Raw genomic sequence first — 22,248 nt, 5'->3', positions numbered from 1 at the left:
GGGCAGCATTGTTAGTGGTGGCAAGGACAGACCAACCCTGAATAGGCTCGGCTCACATCTCGCTGTGTGTCGGGGAGGTGGAGAGATGGCATCAGCCCGCTCAGGGACAGATGTTTTGCGGCCACCAAAAGCAGCTGTATAAATACCATTTGGGGAGCTTTATTTTGTTCCCATAGGAGCAGAGAGGCTGTATTGCCATGTTTACAGTGGCATGGAATCACTTCTAGCAGCCACTTGGCTGATAATATGAGGACTGAGGACTTTATAGTATAATATTCTTATTTGTTCTTTCTCAATAAAAGTTCTGAGTGCTTGGAAGGAGAAGCAGTATACTGCCTATTTAACGAGAAAGTTATGGAGAGAGAAAGACAGTGTTATGGAGAGAGAGAGAGAGAGAGTTGTGGAGAGAGAGAGTGTTATAGAGAGAGAGAGAGAGAGAGAGAGACAGTGTTATGGAGAGAGAGACAGTGTTATGGAGAGAGAGAGACAGAGACAGAGACAGAGACAGAGAGAGAGTGTTATAGAGAGTTATAGAGAGAGAGTGTTATAGAGAGTTATAGAGAGAGAGTGTTATAGAGAGTTATAGAGAGAGAGTGTTATAGAGTGTTATAGAGAGAGAGTGTTATAGAGTGTTATAGAGAGAGAGTGTTATAGAGTGTTATAGAGAGAGAGTGTTATAGAGTGTTATAGAGAGAGAGTGTTATAGAGTGTTATAGAGAGAGAGTGTTATAGAGAGTTATAGAGAGAGAGTGTTATAGAGTGTTATAGAGAGAGAGTGTTATAGAGTGTTATAGAGAGAGAGTGTTATAGAGTGTTATAGAGAGAGAGTGTTATAGAGTGTTATAGAGAGAGAGTGTTATAGAGTGTTATAGAGAGAGAGTGTTATAGAGAGAGAGTGTTATAGAGTGTTATAGAGAGAGAGTGTTATAGAGTGTTATAGAGAGATGGAGAGAGAGAGTGTTATAGAGAGATGGAGAGAGAGAGAAAGAAGGAGAGAGAGAGGAGAGAGGAAGAGAGAGAGAAAGAAGGAGAGAGAGAGAGAGAGAGATGGAGAGATGGGGAGAGACAGTGTTATGGAGAGAGAGAGAGACAGTGTTATGGAGAGAGAGAGTTCAGTAATGATGGATCCTTTCTAACGCCGCCCATTTCAGTAATGATGGATCCTTTCTAACGCCGCCCATTTCAGTAATGATGGATCCTTCCTAACGCCGCCCATTTCAGTAATGATGGATCCTTTCTAACTCCGCCCATTTCAGTAATGATGGATCCTTTCTAACGCCCCCAATTTCAGTAATGATGGATCCTTCCTAACGCCGCCCATTTCAGTAATGATGGATCCTTTCTAACGCCGCCCATTTCAGTAATGATGGATCTTTCCTAACGCCGCCCATTTCAGTAATGATGGATCCTTTCTAACTCCGCCCATTTCAGTAATGATGGATCCTTTCTAACGCCCCCAATTTCAGTAATGATGGATCCTTCCTAACGCCGCCCATTTCAGTAATTTCCCTGATGACATTCGTGTCATGATTCTTTACGTTAATGGCTGCATTTCCGCATTACGAAATGGATCCAACGTATCGCCCTGGTCGAGCCCTGAATACACGTCTGTGTCCATAAACCCTAGGCCAGCTGTGTGTGGCTGTGGGAAGCTGTTAACTGATGTCAGTGTGGCACAGTTTTACCCGGCAGTGCCAGACCTGAAATGGTTAGCAGCACAAAGGTTTCATTCATCGGAGGAACAGCTGAACAGAACTTAGTTTGTGTGGAATGGTTTAGCAGAGAACACTGAACTACTGCTTGTTATCACAGATCAGCGTTATAGACACATTGGAACAGAAAGACATAGACGCACTGACAGCTAATAACACTGTCTGTTTTCACTGAGTTATTCCTCTCCTTTCAGATCGATGCCTTGAGCAAAAGAAGTAAAGAAGCTGAAAGTTCCTTCTTGAACGTCTACAAGACATTAATAGATGTCCCAGGTAAGACATGTCCCAGGTAAGACATTAATAGATGTCCCAGGTAAGACATTAATAGATGTCCCAGGTAAGACATGTCCCAGGTAAGACATGTCCCAGGTAAGACATGTCCCAGGTAAGACATGAATAGATGTCCCAGGTAAGACATGAATAGATGTCCCAGGTAAGACATGAATAGATGTCCCAGGTAAGACATGAATAGATGTCCCAGGTAAGACATGAATAGATGTCCCCGTGTAAACTGTAGCGAGATTGAGCTTCCTCCCACCGGTGTACTTTCTCCTACCAGTGTACTTTCTCCCACCGGTGTACTTTCTCCCACCGGTGTACTTTCTCCCACCAGTGTACTTTCTCCCACCGGTGTACTTTCTCCCACCGGTGTACTTTCTCCTACCGATGTACTTCCTGCTACCGGTGTACTTCCTCCTACCGGTGTACTTCCTCCCAACAGTGTACTACCGGTGTACTTCCTCCCACCGGTGTACTTCCTCCTACCGGTGTACTACCGGTGTACTTCCTCCCACTGGTGTACTACCGGTGTACTTCCTCCCACTGGTGTACTACCGGTGTACTTCCTCCCACTGGTGTACTACCGGTGTACTTTCTCCTACCGGTGTACTTCCTCCTACCGGTGTACTTCCTCCCAACAGTGTACTACCGGTGTACTTCCTCCCAACAGTGTACTACCGGTGTACTTCCTTCCACCGGTGTACTTCCTCCCACCGGTATACTTCCTCCCACCGGTGTACTTCCTCCCACTGGTGTACTACCGGTGTACTTCCTCCCACCGGTGTACTACCGGTGTACTTCCTCCCACCGGTGTACTACCGGTGTACTTCCTCCCACCGGTGTACTACCGGTGTACTTCCTCCCACCGGTGTACTACCGGTGTACTTCCTCCCACCGGTGTACTACCGGTGTACTTCCTCCCACCGGTGTAGGCTGTAGAGAGAATGAGCGGAAGTGTTTCCCTGACAGGAATGACAAGTACTTCAGCTCCTGACTAACACACATGAACAAAGCATGAACACAACAAACACAAAAAAACACAGGTGTTAATGGTGACTGAACTGTTGTTGTAGAGCTTTATGGAAGCCTCGGGGAAGCTGGGAGAATGACAGGTCATTCCTAGCATCATTTCTCTCTGCTATATTTCCATAGTGGAGGCCTACTGTATGTGTAGTTTACTGTGCTGAAATTGTCTGTCCCAACCCCTGGCTGTTCTGTTCTTAACTCGACATGCGATAACGAGGTAGTGTCATACATGGTGTTTTCTGTGCGTCATTCGATATAAATGTATAGCTTGTTCGAGAGGGAAGTTGCGTTTTGAGGCCTGGACATTTTCAATCGTGCACAGAACCCTCCACACACACATCCTGGGTGGTCCTGTGCTTGATCCCTCAGCTCTAAGCTTCCTGTTACGTTTCCTTCACAACACACACACACACACTGCTCATTTTTACAGGGATGATGTGCATCAAAACGTCCTGCTTCACGCCTGTCAATCACCCGTGAGGACCAATCAGACTGACTTGACGGACAAGACTGACTGACTTTATCACAGTGACCCGACAACAACGCCACTCCACAAATCAAAACTGACTTAAACCAGCGTCACAGAGGGAATCACAGATTTAATGTGGGGTAGAAAGTGCTTCCTCTCTCTTTTTCTTGCTCTCTCTCCTTCTCCTTCTCTCTCTCTCCCTCTTCTCTTTGTCTCTCCCTCTTCTCTTTGTCTCTCTTTCTCCCTCTTTGTCTCTCTCTCTCTTTCTCCTTCGCTTTGTCTCTCTCTCTCTTCGTCTCTCTCTCTCTCCTTCACTTTGTCTCTCTCTCTCCTTCTCTTTGTCTCTCTCGCTCTCCTTCTCTTTGTCTCTCTCTCTCTCTCTCTCTCCCTCTTCTCTTTGTCTCTCTCCCTCTTCTCTTTGTCTCTCCCTCTTCTCTTTGTCTCTCCCTCTTCTCTTTGTCTCTCTCTCTTCTCTTTGTCTCTCTCTCTCCCTCTTTGTCTCTCTCTCTCTCCCTCTTTGTCTCTCTCTCTCTCCTTCTCTTTGTCTCTCTCTCTCCCTCTTCTCTTTGTCTCTCTCTCTCTTTCTCTCCCTCTTCTATTTGTCTCTCTCTCTCTCCCTCTTCTCTTTGTCTCTCTCTCTTCTCTTTGTCTCTCTCTCTCCCTCTTTGTCTCTCTCTCTCTCCCTCTTTGTCTCTCTCTCTCTCCTTCTCTTTGTCTCTCTCTCTCCCTCTTCTCTTTGTCTCTCTCTCTCTCTCTCCTTCTCTTTTTCTCTCTCTCTCTCTCTCTCTCTCTGCCTCTTCTCCTTGTCTCTCTCCCTCTGTCTCTCTCTCTCTCCTTCTCTTTGTCTCTCTCTCTCTCTCTCTGCCTCTTCTCTTTGTCTCTCTCTCTCTCTCTGCCTCTTCTCTGTGTCTCTCTCTCTCCCTCTTCTCTTTGTCTCTCTCTCTCCTCTTTGTCTCTCTCTGTCTCTCTCTGTCTCTCTCCTTCTCTTTGTCTCTCTCTCTCTCTCTCTCTCCCTCTTCTCTTTGTCTCTCTCTTCTCTTTGTCTCTCTCTCTTCTCTTTGTCTCTCTCTCTCCTCTTTGTCTCGCTCTGTCTCTCTCTCTCTCTCTCCCTCTGTCTCTCTCCCTCTTCTCTCTCTCTGTCTCTCTCTCTCTCCCTCTCTCTCTCTCTCTCCCTCTTCTCTTTGTCTCTCTCTCTCTCTTCTCTTCGTCTCTCTCAATTCAAAGGGCTTTATTGGGATGGAAAACATATGTTGCCAAAGCAAGTGGAAGAGACAAGAAATGAAAGGGAAATAAACATTCAGAAATTAACAGTAAACATTACACTCACAAAAGTTTTAAAATAAATAGACATTTCACATGCTAATATTATGTCTATGATGTACAGTGTTGTAACATTGCGCAAGTAGTTAAAGTAGAAAAAGGAAAATAAATAAACATAAATATGGGTTGTATTTACAGTGGTGTTTGTTCTTCACTGGTTGCCCTTTTCTTGGGTTTGTTTGGGTTTGTTGGATTTGTTTTCTAATTCTTTGTGGATCTGTGTAATCTGAGGGGAATATGTGTCTCTAATATGGTCATACATTTGGCAGGAGGTTAGGAAGTTTGGGTCAGTCATAGTGGTCAGGTATTCTGCCTCTGTGTACTCTCTGTTTAGGGCCAAACAGCATTCTAGTTTACTCTGTTATTTTGTAAATTCTTCCCAATGTGTCAAGTAATTCTCTTTTTGTTTTCTCATGATTTGGTTGGGTCTAATTGTGTTGCTGTCCTGGGGCTCTGCGGGGTCTGTTTGTGTTTGTGAACAGACCTCCAGGACCAGCTTGCTTAGGGGACTCTTCTCCAGGTTCATCTCTCTGTAGGTGATGGCTTTGTTATGGAAGGTTTGGGAATCGCTTCCTTTTAGATGGTTGATGAATTTAACGTCTCTTTTCTGGATTTGTGATAATTTGAAGGAATAATCCTAATTGCTCTGCATGCATTATTTAGTGTTTTTCATCGTACACTGAGGATATTTTTTCAGAATTCTGCATATAGTTTCAATTTGGTGTTTGTCCCATTTTTAGTGAATTCTTGGTTGGTGAGCGGACCCCAGAAATCACAACCATAAAGGGCAATGGGTTCTACAACTGATTCAAGTATTGTTTAGCCAGATGCTGTTTGGGATGTCAAATTTTATGTTGCTTTTGATGACGTCGAAGACCCTTCTTGCCTTGTCTCTCAGATCGTTCACAGCTTTGTGGACGTTAACCGGGGCGCTGATGTTTAGGCCGAGGAATGTATATATATATTTTTTGTGTGTTTTCTAGGGCAACGGTGTCTAGATGGAGTTTGTATTTATAGTCCTGGCAAACTGGCCCATTTATTTTTGTTTTACTGAGATTTACTGTCAGGGTCCAGGTCTGACAGGGCCCAGATCTGTCAGGGCCCAGGTCTGACAGGGCCCATGTCTGTCAGGGCCCAGATCTGACACGGTCTGTGCAGAAGATCTAGGTGCTGCTGTAGGCCGTCATTGGTTGGGGACATTTGACTTCAGAGTCTAGCAGGGTGAGGCCGGGTGCTGCAGACTGTTCTAGTGCCCTCGCCAATTCATTGACGAATACCTTCCTAATATTTAGTTGCACCCCCCTTATGCCCTCATAACAGACTCAATTCGTCGGGGCGTGGACTCTACAAGGTGTTGAACGCGTTTCACAGGGATGCTGGCCCATGTTGACTCTAATGCTTCCCACAGTTGACGACTTGGCTTGATGTCGTTTGGGTGGTGGCACATTCTTGAAACACACAGCAAACTGTTGAGCGTGAAAAACCCAGCCATATACATGTCTCAGAGCTTAAAGATTTAACCTGCCTCCTCCTCTTCCTCTAAACTGATTTAACATGCCTCCTCTTCCTATATACTGATTTAACCTGCCTCCTCCTCTTCCTCTACACTGATTTAACCTGCCTCCTCCTCTTCCTCTACACTGATTTAACCTGCCTCCTCCTCTTCCTCTAAACTGATTTAACCTGCCTCCTCTTCCTCTAAACTGATTTAACCTGCCTCCTCCTCTTCCTCTACACTGATTTCACCTGCCTCCTCCTCTTCCTCTACACTGATTTAACCTGCCTCCTCTTCCTCTACACTGATTTAACCTGCCTCTTCCTCTTCCTCTACACTGATTTCACCTTCCTCAGTGTAGAGGAAGAGGAAGGTTAAATATAAAATATTTCTGTTCTGATTAATTGAGTTAGGTCTGCTCAATACCAAATTGGCATGAGTCTCTTCCCTGTGTCACACCTGGTAGTGTGGTGGGTGGGACTAACAGCTCTCTGTAACCTAGAGGACAACTACTGAGTCTCTTCCCTGTGTCACACCTGGTAGTTTGGTGGGTGGGACTAACAGCTCTCTGTAACCTAGAGGACAACTACTGAGTCTCTTCACTGTGTCACACCTGGTAGTGTGGTGGGTGGGACTAACAGCTCTCTGTAACCTAGAGGACAACTACTGAGTCTCTTCCCTGTGTCACACCTGGTAGTGTGGTGGGTGGGACTAACAGCTCTCTGTAACCTAGAGGACAACTACTGAGTCTCTTCACTGTGTCACACCTGGTAGTGTGGTGGGTGGGACTAACAGCTCTCTGTAACCTAGAGGACAACTACTGAGTCTCTTCACTGTGTCACACCTGGTAGTTTGGTGGGTGGGACTAACAGCTCTCTGTAACCTAGAGGACAACTACTGAGTCTCTTCCCTGTGTCACACCTGGTAGTGTGGTGGATGGGACTAACAGCTTTCTGTAACCTAGAGGACAACTACTGAGTCTCTTCACTGTGTCACACCTGGTAGTGTGGTGGGTGGGACTAACAGCTCTCTGTAACCTAGAGGACAACTACTGAGTCTCTTCACTGTGTCACACCTGGTAGTGTGGTGGGTGGGACTAACAGCTCTCTGTAACCTAGAGGACAACTACTGAGTCTCTTCACTGTGTCACACCTGGTAGTGTGGTGGATGGGACTAACAGCTCTCTGTAACCTAGAGGACAACTACTGAGTCTCTTCCCTGTGTCACACCTGGTAGTTTGGTGGATGGGACTAACAGCTCTCTGTAACCTAGAGGACAACTACTGAGTCTCTTCCCTGTGTCACACCTGGTAGTTTGGTGGATGGGACTAACAGCTCTCTGTAACCTAGAGGACAACTACTTGGTCCGTTTCCTCTATACCATATTTCTTGACAATGTATGTATTTCCGATTTCTTTGGTGACGTCTGGGTTCCTGCTCTTTAGGCCAACAGCAGATGACCTCTGACCTTGTATATTCCAGGATGAGACTGTATCTAATCTCTGCTGTTTCTCCTCAACAGGACCAATTAGTCACTCCTCAGCTAGCCTCCCCACGCTAGCTAGCTCCCTCTGTCTCTCTGTGTGTGTGTAACGTAGTGTGTGTGTATGTTTCGTCAGACCCCGCCCCTGTGCTGGAGTTGGGTCAGCAGCTACAGCAGAAGCTCCAACGGATGCACGACATCGAGACAGAGAACCTTAAACTACGAGAGACTCTAGAGGACTACAACAAAGAGTTTACTGAGGTCAAGAACCAGGGTGAGACTGACACACACTCTCTCTCACACACACACACACACACACACTAATAAACTGGAGCGAGAAAAGGGTTTACCTGGTCAGAGAAAGCGGTGTGTCAGTCATGCAGTGGTCATGGAATATTCTCTATATATACTCTGGACACACTGAAGGATCCAGCTCGAGGGGTGAAGGGAGGGAGGGATGGATGGAGGGAGGGAGAGAGGGAGGTAGGAATGGGAAGGAGAGAGGGATGTGTAGAGGGGGGAGAGAGATAATTGTGATGGAGGGGAGAGAGGGATGTCTAGAGGGGAGGGAGAGAGAGAGGAATGGGACGGAGAGAGGGATGTGTAGAGGGGAGAGAGGAATGGGATGGGGAATGACTCGGAGTAGTGGAGAGAGGAACAATGAGGAGGAGAGTCTTTTGGAGCAGCTCAGTAGTGGCAGCTTCCTATTCTGCAATTGATTCTTCTACTCCCTCACCCTGAATGGAAAGGGGATATTTCAACCCCAAAACACACAGTGTAACCCCCCGCCCCCCAACAAACAAACACACACACACACACACACACATACATCCAGAGAGAACCCATCAGCAGGGGACATTGATCCCAGCAACCTAAATGTTTAAGGTTGTGTTAAGCAGGACAGGGTAAGAGGTCTCGGAGAACTCTATTGATTATGTGTCAGAGCTGTGAGAATGGAGTTTCACACACACACACACACACACACACACACACACACACACACACACACACACACACACACACACACACAGTGCTAAGAGCTCTCTGAGGCAACGATCAGCAGTGCTCTCAGTCTTTGTCTCACTTAAAGACATCACATCCCTCTGTCCTCTGACAACTACATATTAAATAGACTCTTAAAGACATCACATCCCTCTGTCCTCTGACAACTACATATTAAATAGACTCTTAAAGACATCACATCCCTCTGTCCTCTGACAACTACATATTAAATAGACTCTTAAAGACATCACATCCCTCTGTCCTCTGACAACTACATATTAAATAGACTCTTAAAGACATCACATCCCTCTGTCCTCTGACAACTACATATTAAATAGACTCTTAAAGACATCACATCCCTCTGTCCTCTGACAACTACATATTAAATAGACTCTTAAAGACATCACATCCCTCTGTCCTCTGACAACTACATATTAAATAGACTCTTAAAGACATCACATCCCTCTGTCCTCTGACAACTACATATTAAATAGACTCTTAAAGACATCACATCCCTCTGTCCTCTGACAACTACATATTAAATAGACTCTTAAAGACATCACATCCCTCTGTCCTCTGACAACTACATATTAAATAGACTCTTAAAGACATCACATCCCTCTGTCCTCTGACAACTACATATTAAATAGACTCTTAAAGACATCACATCCCTCTGTCCTCTGACAACTACATATTAAATAGACTCTTAAAGACATCACATCCCTCTGTCCTCTGACAACTACATATTAAATAGACTCTTAAAGACATCACATCCCTCTGTCCTCTGACAACTACATATTAAATAGACTCTTAAAGACATCACATCCCTCTGTCCTCTGACAACTACATATTAAATAGACTCTTAAAGACATCACATCCCTCTGTCCTCTGACAACTACATATTAAATAGACTCTTAAAGACATCACATCCCTCTGTCCTCTGACAACTACATATTAAATAGACTCTTAAAGACATCACATCCCTCTGTCCTCTGACAACTACATATTAAATAGACTCTTAAAGACATCACATCCCTCTGTCCTCTGACAACTACATATTAAATAGACTCTTAAAGACATCCCTCTGTCCTCTACATTTTAAATAGACTCTTTCTGGTTGTTATTTTCTCTGATTTAATCTGGAGTTCAGCTGGAGTATTCAGGTCATCCTCGCCAGATACACACACACGCACACACACGCACGCGCGCGCACACACACACATACACACATACACGAACACACACACACACACGAACACACGCACACGCAGCTCCAGGCTGTTGGTGAAAGCTCACAGACCCATATCCCTAATATACACACAGACACAGCTCTTGTTGGGTTACACACACACACACACACACACACACACACACACACACACACACACACACACACACAAGGACAGACGGCCGGACAGACAGGCGGCCGGAGAGGCAGCCGGACAGGCTGACAGACAGATGGGCAGGCGGGCAGACAGACAAACAGCCCACAGGAGGGTATGGGGTATCAAGTTGAATCTACTCTGAATGCAGTCACTGATGTACTCTTAGAGACAGCAGAAAGGAAACGGGAGAGGATCTGGATCTGTGTTGCCTGGCGAGGAAGCGTGGTTAAGATGGGGAGGGTTTGTGCAGGAGGCAGAGACTATAGAGCGTAAGTGTGGTGTAAACGAGCGATCGGTTTCTGCATGAATGTCTGCTCTGATGGTGAACCTGAACCTGATGTCCCATCAGTAGTTGGTGAACCTGATGTACCGTCAGTAGTTGGTGAACCTGATGTACCGTTAGTAGTTGGTGAAGGTGAACCTGATGTCCCGTCAGTAGTTGGTGAACCTGATGTACCGTCAGTAGTTGGTGAAGGTGAACCTGATGTACCGTCAGTAGTTGGTGAAGGTGAACCTGATGTACCGTCAGTAGTTGGTGAACCTGATGTACCGTCAGTAGTTGGTGAAGGTGAACCTGATGTACCGTCAGTAGTTGGTGAACCTGATGTACCGTCAGTAGTTGGTGAAGGTGAACCTGATGTACCGTCAGTAGTTGGTGAACCTGATGTACCGTCAGTAGTTGGTGAACCTGATGTACCGTCAGTAGTTGGTGAAGGTGATGTACCGTCAGTAGTTGGTGAAGGTGAACCTGATGTCCCGTCAGTAGTTGGTGAAGGTGATGTACCGTCAGTAGTTGGTGAAGGTGAACCTGATGTACCGTCAGTAGTTGGTGAACCTGATGTACCGTCAGTAGTTGGTGAAGGTGAACCTGATGTACCGTCAGTAGTTGGTGAAGGTGAACCTGATGTACCGTCAGTAGTTGGTGAACCTGATGTCCCGTCAGTAGTTGGTGAACCTGATGTACCGTCAGTAGTTGGTGAACCTGATGTACCGTCAGTAGTTGGTGAACCTGATGTACCGTCAGTAGTTGGTGAACCTGATGTACCGTCAGTAGTTGGTGAACCTGATGTACCGTCAGTAGTTGGTGAACCTGATGTACCGTCAGTAGTTGGTGAAGGTGAACCTGATGTACCGTCAGTAGTTGGTGAACCTGATGTACCGTCAGTAGTTGGTGAACCTGATGTACCGTCAGTAGTTGGTGAACCTGATGTACCGTCAGTAGTTGGTGAACCTGATGTACCGTCAGTAGTTGGTGAAGGTGAACCTGATGTCCCGTCAGTAGTTGGTGAAGGTGAACCTGATGTACCGTCAGTAGTTGGTGAAGGTGAACCTGATGTACCGTCAGTAGTTGGTGAACCTGATGTACCGTCAGTAGTTGGTGAACCTGATGTACCGTCAGTAGTTGGTGAACCTGATGTACCGTCAGTAGTTGGTGAACCTGATGTCCCGTCAGTAGTTGGTGAAGGTGAACCTGATGTCCCGTCAGTAGTTGGTGAAGGTGAACCTGATGTACCGTTAGTAGTTGGTGAAGGTGAACCTGATGTACCGTCAGTAGTTGGTGAAGGTGAACCTGATGTACCGTCAGTAGTTGGTGAACCTGATGTACCGTCAGTAGTTGGTGAACCTGATGTACCGTCAGTAGTTGGTGAACCTGATGTCCCGTCAGTAGTTGGTGAAGGTGAACCTGATGTCCCGTCAGTAGTTGGTGAAGGTGAACCTGATGTACCGTCAGTAGTTGGTGAAGGTGAACCTGATGTACCGTTAGTAGTTGGTGAAGGTGAACCTGATGTACCGTCAGTAGTTGGTGAAGGTGAACCTGATGTACCGTTAGTAGTTGGTGAAGGTGAACCTGATGTACCGTCAGTAGTTGGTGAAGGTGAACCTGATGTCCCGTCAGTAGTTGGTGAACCTGATGTCCCGTCAGTAGTTGGTGAAGGTGAACCTGATGTACCGTTAGTAGTTGGTGAAGGTGAACCTGATGTACCGTCAGTAGTTGGTGAAGGTGAACCTGATGTACCGTCAGTAGTTGGTGAAGGTGAACCTGATGTACCGTTAGTAGTTGAAGGTGAACCTGATGTACCGTTAGTAGTTGGTGAAGGTGAACCTGATGTACCGTCAGTAGTTGGTGAAGGTGAACCTGATGTACCGTCAGTAGTTGGTGAACCTGATGTACCGTCAGTAGTTGGTGAAGGTGAACCTGATGTCCCGTCAGTAGTTGGTGAAGGTGAACCTGATGTACCGTCAGTAGTTGGTGAAGGTGAACCTGATGTACCGTCAGTAGTTGGTGAACCTGATGTACCGTCAGTAGTTGGTGAAGGTGAACCTGATGTACCGTCAGTAGTTGGTGAACCTGATGTACCGTCAGTAGTTGGTGAAGGTGAACCTGATGTCCCGTCAGTAGTTGGTGAACCTGATGTACCGTCAGTAGTTGAAGGTGAACCTGATGTACCGTCAGTAGTTGGTGAAGGTGAACCTGATGTCCCGTCAGTAGTTGGTGAAGGTGAACCTGATGTACCGTCAGTAGTTGGTGAACCTGATGTACCGTCAGTAGTTGGTGAACCTGAACCTGATGTACCGTCAGTAGTTGGTTAAGGTGAACCTGATGTACCGTCAGTAGTTGGTGAAGCTGAACCTGATGTACCGTTAGTAGTTGGTGAACCTGATGTACCGTCAGTAGTTGGTGAACCTGAACCTGATGTACCGTCAGTAGTTGGTGAACCTGAACCTGATGTACCGTTAGTAGTTGGTGAACCTGATGTACCGTCAGTAGTTGGTGAACCTGAACCTGATGTCCCGTCAGTAGTTGGTGAACCTGATGTACCGTCAGTAGTTGGTGAAGGTGAACCTGATGTACCGTCAGTAGTTGGTGAAGGTGAACCTGATGTACCGTCAGTAGTTGGTGAACCTGAACCTGATGTACCGTCAGTAGTTGGTGAAGGTGAACCTGATGTCCCGTCAGTAGTTGGTGAACCTGATGTCCCGTCAGTAGTTGGTGAACCTGATGTACCATCAGTAGTTGGTGAACCTGATGTACCGTCAGTAGTTGGTGAACCTGATGTACCGTCAGTAGTTGGTGAAGCTGAACCTGATGTACCGTCAGTAGTTGGTGAAGGTGAACCTGATGTACCTTTAGTAGTTGGTGAAGGTGAACCTGATGTACCGTCAGTAGTTGGTGAAGGTGAACCTGATGTACCGTTAGTAGTTGGTGAAGGTGAACCTGATGTACCATCAGTAGTTGGTGAACCTGATGTCCCGTCAGTAGTTGGTGAACCTGATGTCCCGTCAGTAGTTGGTGAAGGTGAACCTGATGTACCTTTAGTAGTTGGTGAAGGTGAACCTGATGTACCGTCAGTAGTTGGTGAAGGTGAACCTGATGTACCGTTAGTAGTTGGTGAAGGTGAACCTGATGTACCGTCAGTAGTTGAAGGTGAACCTGATGTACCTTTAGTAGTTGGTGAAGGTGAACCTGATGTACCGTTAGTAGTTGGTGAAGGTGAACCTGATGTACCGTCAGTAGTTGGTGAAGGTGAACCTGATGTACCTTTAGTAGTTGGTGAAGGTGAACCTGATGTACCGTTAGTAGTTGGTGAAGGTGAACCTGATGTACCGTCAGTAGTTGGTGAAGGTGAACCTGATGTACCTTTAGTAGTTGGTGAAGGTGAACCTGATGTACCGTCAGTAGTTGGTGAAGGTGAACCTGATGTACCGTCAGTAGTTGGTGAAGGTGAACCTGATGTACCGTCAGTAGTTGGTGAACCTGATGTACCGTCAGTAGTTGGTGAACCTGATGTACCGTCAGTAGTTGGTGAAGGTGAACCTGATGTCCCGTCAGTAGTTGGTGAACCTGATGTACCGTCAGTAGTTGGTGAACCTGATGTCCCGTCAGTAGTTGGTGAACCTGATGTACCGTCAGTAGTTGGTGAAGGTGAACCTGATGTACCGTCAGTAGTTGGTGAAGGTGAACCTGATGTCCCGTCAGTAGTTGGTGAAGGTGAACCTGATGTCCCGTCAGTAGTTGGTGAACCTGATGTACCGTCAGTAGTTGGTGAACCTGATGTACCGTCAGTAGTTGGTGAACCTGATGTCCCGTCAGTAGTTGGTGAAGGTGAACCTGATGTACCGTCAGTAGTTGGTGAACCTGATGTACCGTCAGTAGTTGGTGAAGGTGAACCTGATGTACCGTCAGTAGTTGGTGAACCTGATGTACCGTCAGTAGTTGGTGAACCTGATGTCCCGTCAGTAGTTGGTGAACCTGATGTACCGTCAGTAGTTGGTGAACCTGATGTACCGTCAGTAGTTGGTGAAGGTGAACCTGATGTACCGTCAGTAGTTGGTGAAGCTGAACCTGATGTACCGTCAGTAGTTGGTGAACCTGAACCTGATGTACCGTCAGTAGTTGGTGAAGGTGAACCTGATGTACCGTCAGTAGTTGGTGAACCTGATGTACCGTCAGTAGTTGGTGAACCTGATGTCCCATCAGTAGTTGGTGAACCTGATGTACCGTCAGTAGTTGGTGAACCTGATGTACCGTTAGTAGTTGGTGAAGGTGAACCTGATGTACCGTTAGTAGTTGGTGAAGGTGAACCTGATGTACCGTCAGTAGTTGGTGAACCTGATGTACCGTCAGTAGTTGGTGAACCTGATGTACCGTTAGTAGTTGGTGAAGGTGAACCTGATGTACCGTTAGTAGTTGGTGAAGGTGAACCTGATGTACCGTCAGTAGTTGGTGAAGGTGAACCTGATGTACCGTCAGTAGTTGGTGAAGGTGAACCTGATGTACCGTCAGTAGTTGGTGAAGGTGAACCTGATGTCCCGTCAGTAGTTGGTGAAGGTGAACCTGATGTCCCGTCAGTAGTTGGTGAAGGTGAACCTGATGTCCCGTCAGTAGTTGGTGAAGGTGAACCTGATGTCCCGTCAGTAGTTGGTGAAGGTGAACCTGATGTCCCGTCAGTAGTTGGTGAAGGTGAACCTGATGTACCGTTAGTAGTTGGTGAAGGTGAACCTGATGTACCGTCAGTAGTTGGTGAAGGTGAACCTGATGTCCCGTCAGTAGTTGGTGAAGGTGAACCTGATGTACCGTTAGTAGTTGGTGAAGGTGAACCTGATGTACCGTTAGTAGTTGGTGAAGGTGAACCTGATGTACCGTTAGTAGTTGGTGAAGGTGAACCTGATGTCCCGTCAGTAGTTGGTGAAGGTGAACCTGATGTCCCGTCAGTAGTTGGTGAAGGTGAACCTGATGTACCGTTAGTAGTTGGTGAAGGTGAACCTGATGTACCGTCAGTAGTTGGTGAACCTGATGTCCCGTCAGTAGTTGGTGAAGGTGAACCTGATGTACCGTTAGTAGTTGGTGAAGGTGAACCTGATGTACCGTCAGTAGTTGGTGAAGGTGAACCTGATGTACCGTCAGTAGTTGGTGAACCTGATGTACCGTTAGTAGTTGGTGAAGGTGAACCTGATGTACCGTCAGTAGTTGGTGAACCTGATGTACCGTCAGTAGTTGGTGAACCTGATGTACCGTCAGTAGTTGGTGAAGGTGAACCTGATGTCCCGTCAGTAGTTGGTGAAGGTGAACCTGATGTACCGTCAGTAGTTGAAGGTGAACCTGATGTACCGTTAGTAGTTGGTGAAGGTGAACCTGATGTCCCGTCAGTAGTTGGTGAAGGTGAACCTGATGTACCGTCAGTAGTTGGTGAAGGTGAACCTGATGTACCGTCAGTAGTTGGTGAAGGTGAACCTGATGTACCGTCAGTAGTTGGTGAAGGTGAACCTGATGTACCGTCAGTAGTTGGTGAACCTGATGTACCGTCAGTAGTTGGTGAACCTGATGTACCGTCAGTAGTTGGTGAAGGTGAACCTGATGTACCGTCAGTAGTTGGTGAAGGTGAACCTGATGTACCGTCAGTAGTTGGTGAACCTGATGTACCGTCAGTAGTTGGTGAACCTGATGTACCGTCAGTAGTTGGTGAAGCTGAACCTGATGTACCGTCAGTAGTTGGTGAACCTGATGTACCATCAGTAGTTGGTGAAGGTGAACCTGATGTACCGTCAGTAGTTGGTGAAGGTGAACCTGATGTACCGTCAGTAGTTGGTGAAGGTGAACCTGATGTACCGTCAGTAGTTGGTGAACCTGATGTACCGTCAGTAGTTGGTGAAGGTGAACCTGATGTACCGTCAGTAGTTGGTGAAGGTGAACCTGATGTCCCGTCAGTAGTTGGTGAAGGTGAACCTGATGTACCGTCAGTAGTTGGTGAAGCTGAACCTGATGTACCGTCAGTAGTTGGTGAACCTGATGTACCGTCAGTAGTTGGTGAAGCTGAACCTGATGTCCCGTCAGTAGTTGGTGAAGGTGAACCTGATGTACCGTCAGTAGTTGGTGAAGCTGAACCTGATGTACCGTCAGTAGTTGGTGAACCTGATGTACCATCAGTAGTTGGTGAACCTGATGTCCCGTCAGTAGTTGGTGAACCTGAACCTGATGCCCTGTCAGTAGTTGTCGGATGCTTTCTGCAGAAACAGAGCTCCCTTTTCTTTACTTCCGGGGATGATCACCTGTGGGAGTGTCCTGTGGGGATGATCACCTGTGGGAGTGTCTGTGGGGATGATCACCTGTGGAAGTGTCCTGCAGTAAGGAATGTTTTTTTTGGAGGGGGGTGATTTTCAAGTCCCTCGGATGAGCACCTGATTCCCCTTTTCGTTTCAAACTGGGGTGAATCATGTTTGTAATATTATTTTTATTAAGGGACTTCATGACTAGAAAAGACATCTCTCCCTCTATCCTGTATTCACCCCCCTCTCTTTCTCCCTCTATCATGTATTCACCCCCCTCTCTTTCCGGTCTAGAGGTGACTATTAAAGCGCTGAAGGAGAAGATCCGGGACTATGAACAGTCCCTGAAGAACAAGGCTGAGAACCTGGTCCAGGAGAAACAAGTCCAGCTCCACAATGACTATGCAGAGAAGGAGAGGTGAGTTACAGTATCTACTAGGTATATAGAGAGGAGAGTTACAGTATCTACTAGGTATATAGAGAGGAGAGTTACAGTATCTACTAGGTATATAGAGAGAAGAGTTACAGTATCTACTAGGAATATAGAGAGGAGCGTTACAGTATCTACTAGGTATATAGAGAGGATAGTTACAGTATCTACTAGGGATATAGAGAGGAGAGTTACAGTATCTACTAGGTATATAGAGAGGAGAGTTACAGTATCTACTAGGAATATAGAGAGGAGAGTTACAGTATCTACTAGGAATATAGAGAGGAGAGTTACAGTATCTACTAGGAATATAGAGAGGAGAGTTACAGTATCTACTAGGGATATAGAGAGGAGAGGTACAGTATCTACTAGGGATATAGAGAGGGGAGTTACAGTATCTACTAGGAATATAGAGAGGAGAGGAGAGTTACAGTATCTACTAGGAATATAGAGAGGAGAGTTACAGTATCTACTAGGAATATAGAGAGGAGAGTTACAGTATCTACTAGGAATATAGAGAGGAGAGTTACAGTATCTACTAGGAATATAGAGAGGAGAGTTAGAGTATCTACTAGGGATATAGAGAGGAGAGTTACAGTATCTACTAGGAATATAGAGAGGAGAGTTAGAGTATCTACTAGGGATATAGAGAGGAGAGTTACAGTATCTACTAGGAATATAGAGAGGAGAGTTACAGTATCTACTAGGGATATAGAGAGGAGAGGTACAGTATCTACTAGGAATATAGAGAGGAGAGGAGAGTTACAGTATCTACTAGGAATATATAGAGGAGAGGAGAGTTACAGTATCTACTAGGAATATAGAGAGGAGAGGAGAGTTACAGTATCTACTAGGAATATAGAGAGGAGAGTTACAGTATCTACTAGGAATATAGAGAGGAGAGTTACAGTATCTACAAGGAATATAGAGAGGAGAGTTACAGTATCTACAAGGAATATAGAGAGGAGAGTTACAGTATCTACTAGGAATATAGAGAGGAGAGGAGAGTTACAGTATCTACTAGGAATATAGAGAGGAGAGTTACAGTATCTACTAGGAATATAGAGAGGAGAGTTACAGTATCTACTAGGAATATAGAGAGGAGAGTTACAGTATCTACTAGGAATATAGAGAGGAGAGTTACAGTATCTACTAGGAATATAGAGAGGAGAGTTACAGTATCTACTAGGAATATAGAGAGGAGAGTTACAGTATCTACAAGGAATATAGAGAGGAGAGTTACAGTATCTACAAGGAATATAGAGAGGAGAGTTACAGTATCTACTAGGAATATAGAGAGGAGAGTTACAGTATCTACTAGGAATATAGAGAGGAGAGTTACAGTATCTACTAGGAATATAGAGAGGAGAGTTACAGTATCTACTAGGAATATATAGAGGAGAGTTACAGTATCTACTAGGAATATAGAGAGGAGAGGAGAGTTATAGTATCTACTAGGAATATAGAGAGGAGAGTTACAGTATCTACTAGGAATATAGAGAGGAGAGTTACAGTATCTACTAGGAATATAGAGAGGAGAGTTACAGTATCTACTAGGAATATAGAGAGGAGAGTTACAGTATCTACTAGGAATATAGAGAGGAGAGTTACAGTATCTACTAGGAATATAGAGAGGAGAGTTACAGTATCTACTAGGAATATAGAGAGGAGAGTTACAGTATCTACTAGGAATATAGAGAGGAGAGTTACAGTATCTACTAGGAATATAGAGAGGAGAGTTACAGTATCTACTAGGAATATAGAGAGGAGAGTTACAGTATCTACTAGGAATATAGAGAGGAGAGTTACAGTATCTACTAGGAATATAGAGAGGAGAGTTACAGTATCTACTAGGAATATAGAGAGGAGAGTTACAGTATCTACTAGGAATATAGAGAGGAGAGTTACAGTATCTACTAGGAATATAGAGAGGAGAGTTACAGTATCTACTAGGTATATAGAGAGGAGAGTTACAGTATCTACTAGGAATATAGAGAGGAGAGTTACAGTATCTACTAGGAATATAGAGAGGAGAGTTACAGTATCTACTAGGAATATAGAGAGGAGAGTTACAGTATCTACTAGGAATATAGAGAGGAGAGTTACAGTATCTACTAGGAATATAGAGAGGAGAGTTACAGTATCTACTAGGAATATAGAGAGGAGAGTTACAGTATCTAGTATGAATATAGAGAGGAGAGTTACAGTATCTAGTATGAATATAGAGAGGAGAGTTACAGTATCTAGTATGAATATAGAGAGGAGAGTTACAGTATCTACTAGGGATATAGAGAGGAGAGTTACAGTATCTACTAGGAATATAGAGAGGAGAGTTACAGTATCTACTAGGAATATAGAGAGGAGAGTTACAGTATCTACTAGGAATATAGAGAGGAGAGTTACAGTATCTACTAGGAATATAGAGAGGAGAGGAGAGTTAGAGTATCTACTAGGAATATAGAGAGGAGAGGAGAGTTACAGTATCTACTAGGAATATAGAGAGGAGAGGAGAGTTACAGTATCTACTAGGAATATAGAGAGGAGAGTTACAGTATCTACTAGGAATATAGAGAGGAGAGTTACAGCATCTTCTAGGAATATAGAGAGGAGAGGAGAGTTACAGTATCTACTAGGAATATAGAGAGGAGAGTTACAGTATCTACTAGGAATATAGAGAGGAGAGTTACAGCATCTACTAGGAATATAGAGAGGAGAGTTACAGTATCTACTAGGTATATAGAGAGGAGAGTTACAGCATCTACTAGGAATATAGAGAGGAGAGTTACAGTATCTACTAGGAATATAGAGAGGAGAGTTACAGTATCTACAAGGAATATAGAGAGGAGAGTTACAGTATCTACTAGGAATATAGAGAGGAGAGTTACAGTATCTACAAGGAATATAGAGAGGAGAGTTACAGTATCTACTAGGAATATAGAGAGGAGAGGAGAGTTACAGTATCTACTAGGAATATAGAGAGGAGAGTTACAGTATCTACTAGGAATATAGAGAGGAGAGTTAGAGTATCTACTAGGGATATAGAGAGGAGAGTTACAGTATCTACTAGGAATATAGAGAGGAGAGTTACAGTATCTACTAGGGATATAGAGAGGAGAGGTACAGTATCTACTAGGAATATAGAGAGGAGAGGAGAGTTACAGTATCTACTAGGAATATAGAGAGGGGAGGAGAGTTACAGTATCTACTAGGAATATAGAGAGGAGAGGAGAGTTACAGTATCTACTAGGAATATAGAGAGGAGAGTTACAGTATCTACTAGGAATATAGAGAGGAGAGTTACAGTATCTACAAGGAATATAGAGAGGAGAGTTACAGTATCTACAAGGAATATAGAGAGGAGAGTTACAGTATCTACTAGGAATATAGAGAGGAGAGGAGAGTTACAGTATCTACTAGGAATATAGAGAGGAGAGTTACAGTATCTACTAGGAATATAGAGAGGAGAGTTACAGTATCTACTAGGAATATAGAGAGGAGAGTTACAGTATCTACTAGGAATATAGAGAGGAGAGTTACAGTATCTACTAGGAATATAGAGAGGAGAGTTACAGTATCTACAAGGAATATAGAGAGGAGAGTTACAGTATCTACTAGGAATATAGAGAGGAGAGTTACAGTATCTACAAGGAATATAGAGAGGAGAGTTACAGTATCTACTAGGAATATAGAGAGGAGAGTTACAGTATCTACTAGGAATATAGAGAGGAGAGTTACAGTATCTACTAGGAATATAGAGAGGAGAGTTACAGTATCTACTAGGAATATATAGAGGAGAGTTACAGTATCTACTAGGAATATAGAGAGGAGAGTTACAGTATCTACTAGGAATATAGAGAGGAGAGTTAGAGTATCTACTAGGGATATAGAGAGGAGAGTTACAGTATCTACTAGGAATATAGAGAGGAGAGTTAGAGTATCTACTAGGGATATAGAGAGGAGAGTTACAGTATCTACTAGGAATATAGAGAGGAGAGTTACAGTATCTACTATGGATATAGAGAGGAGAGGTACAGTATCTACTAGGAATATAGAGAGGAGAGGAGAGTTACAGTATCTACTAGGAATATAGAGAGGAGAGTTACAGTATCTACTAGGAATATAGAGAGGAGAGTTACAGTATCTACTAGGAATATAGAGAGGAGAGTTACAGTATCTACTAGGAATATAGAGAGGAGAGTTACAGTATCTACTAGGAATATAGAGAGGAGAGTTACAGTATCTACTAGGAATATAGAGAGGAGAGTTACAGTATCTACTAGGAATATAGAGAGGAGAGTTACAGTATCTACTAGGAATATAGAGAGGAGAGTTACAGTATCTACTAGGAATATAGAGAGGAGAGTTACAGTATCTACTAGGAATATAGAGAGGAGAGTTACAGTATCTACTAGGAATATAGAGAGGAGAGTTACAGTATCTACTAGGAATATAGAGAGGAGAGTTAAAGTATCTACTAGGAATATAGAGAGGAGAGTTACAGTATCTACTAGGAATATAGAGAGGAGAGTTACAGTATCTACTAGGTATATAGAGAGGAGAGTTACAGTATCTACTAGGAATATAGAGAGGAGAGTTACAGTATCTAGTATGAATATAGAGAGGAGAGTTACAGTATCTAGTATGAATATAGAGAGGAGAGTTACAGTATCTACTAGGAATATAGAGAGGAGAGTTACAGTATCTACTAGGAATATAGAGAGGAGAGTTACAGTATCTACTAGGTATATAGAGAGCAGAGTTACAGTATCTACTAGGAATATAGAGAGGAGAGTTACAGTATCTACTAGGGATATAGAGAGGAGAGTTACAGTATCTACTAGGAATATAGAGAGGAGAGTTACAGTATCTACTAGGAATATAGAGAGGAGAGTTACAGTATCTACTAGGTATATAGAGAGGAGAGTTACAGTATCTACTAGGAATATAGAGAGGAGAGTTACAGTATCTACTAGGAATATAGAGAGGAGAGTTACAGTATCTACAAGGAATATAGAGAGGAGAGTTACAGTATCTACTAGGAATATAGAGAGGAGAGTTACAGTATCTACAAGGAATATAGAGAGGAGAGTTACAGTATCTAC

General features: G+C 44.4%; 1 protein-coding gene across 1 annotated transcript in view; it reads left to right on the top strand.

The window, feature by feature from the left end:
* LOC139549576 (protein CASP-like) overlaps window positions 1-22,248 on the top strand; it is a 265,164-nt gene that overhangs the window by 100,578 nt on the left and 142,338 nt on the right. The window contains 3 exon segments of the mRNA XM_071360212.1: window positions 1,907-1,985; window positions 7,920-8,057; window positions 17,011-17,134. Coding sequence (XP_071216313.1) covers window positions 1,907-1,985; window positions 7,920-8,057; window positions 17,011-17,134 — 341 coding nt within the window.

This window comes from Salvelinus alpinus, chromosome 22 (genome assembly GCF_045679555.1).
Source record: "Salvelinus alpinus chromosome 22, SLU_Salpinus.1, whole genome shotgun sequence".
Lineage (NCBI taxonomy): Eukaryota > Metazoa > Chordata > Actinopteri > Salmoniformes > Salmonidae > Salvelinus > Salvelinus alpinus.
This window is presented reverse-complemented; position numbering and strand designations above follow the sequence as displayed.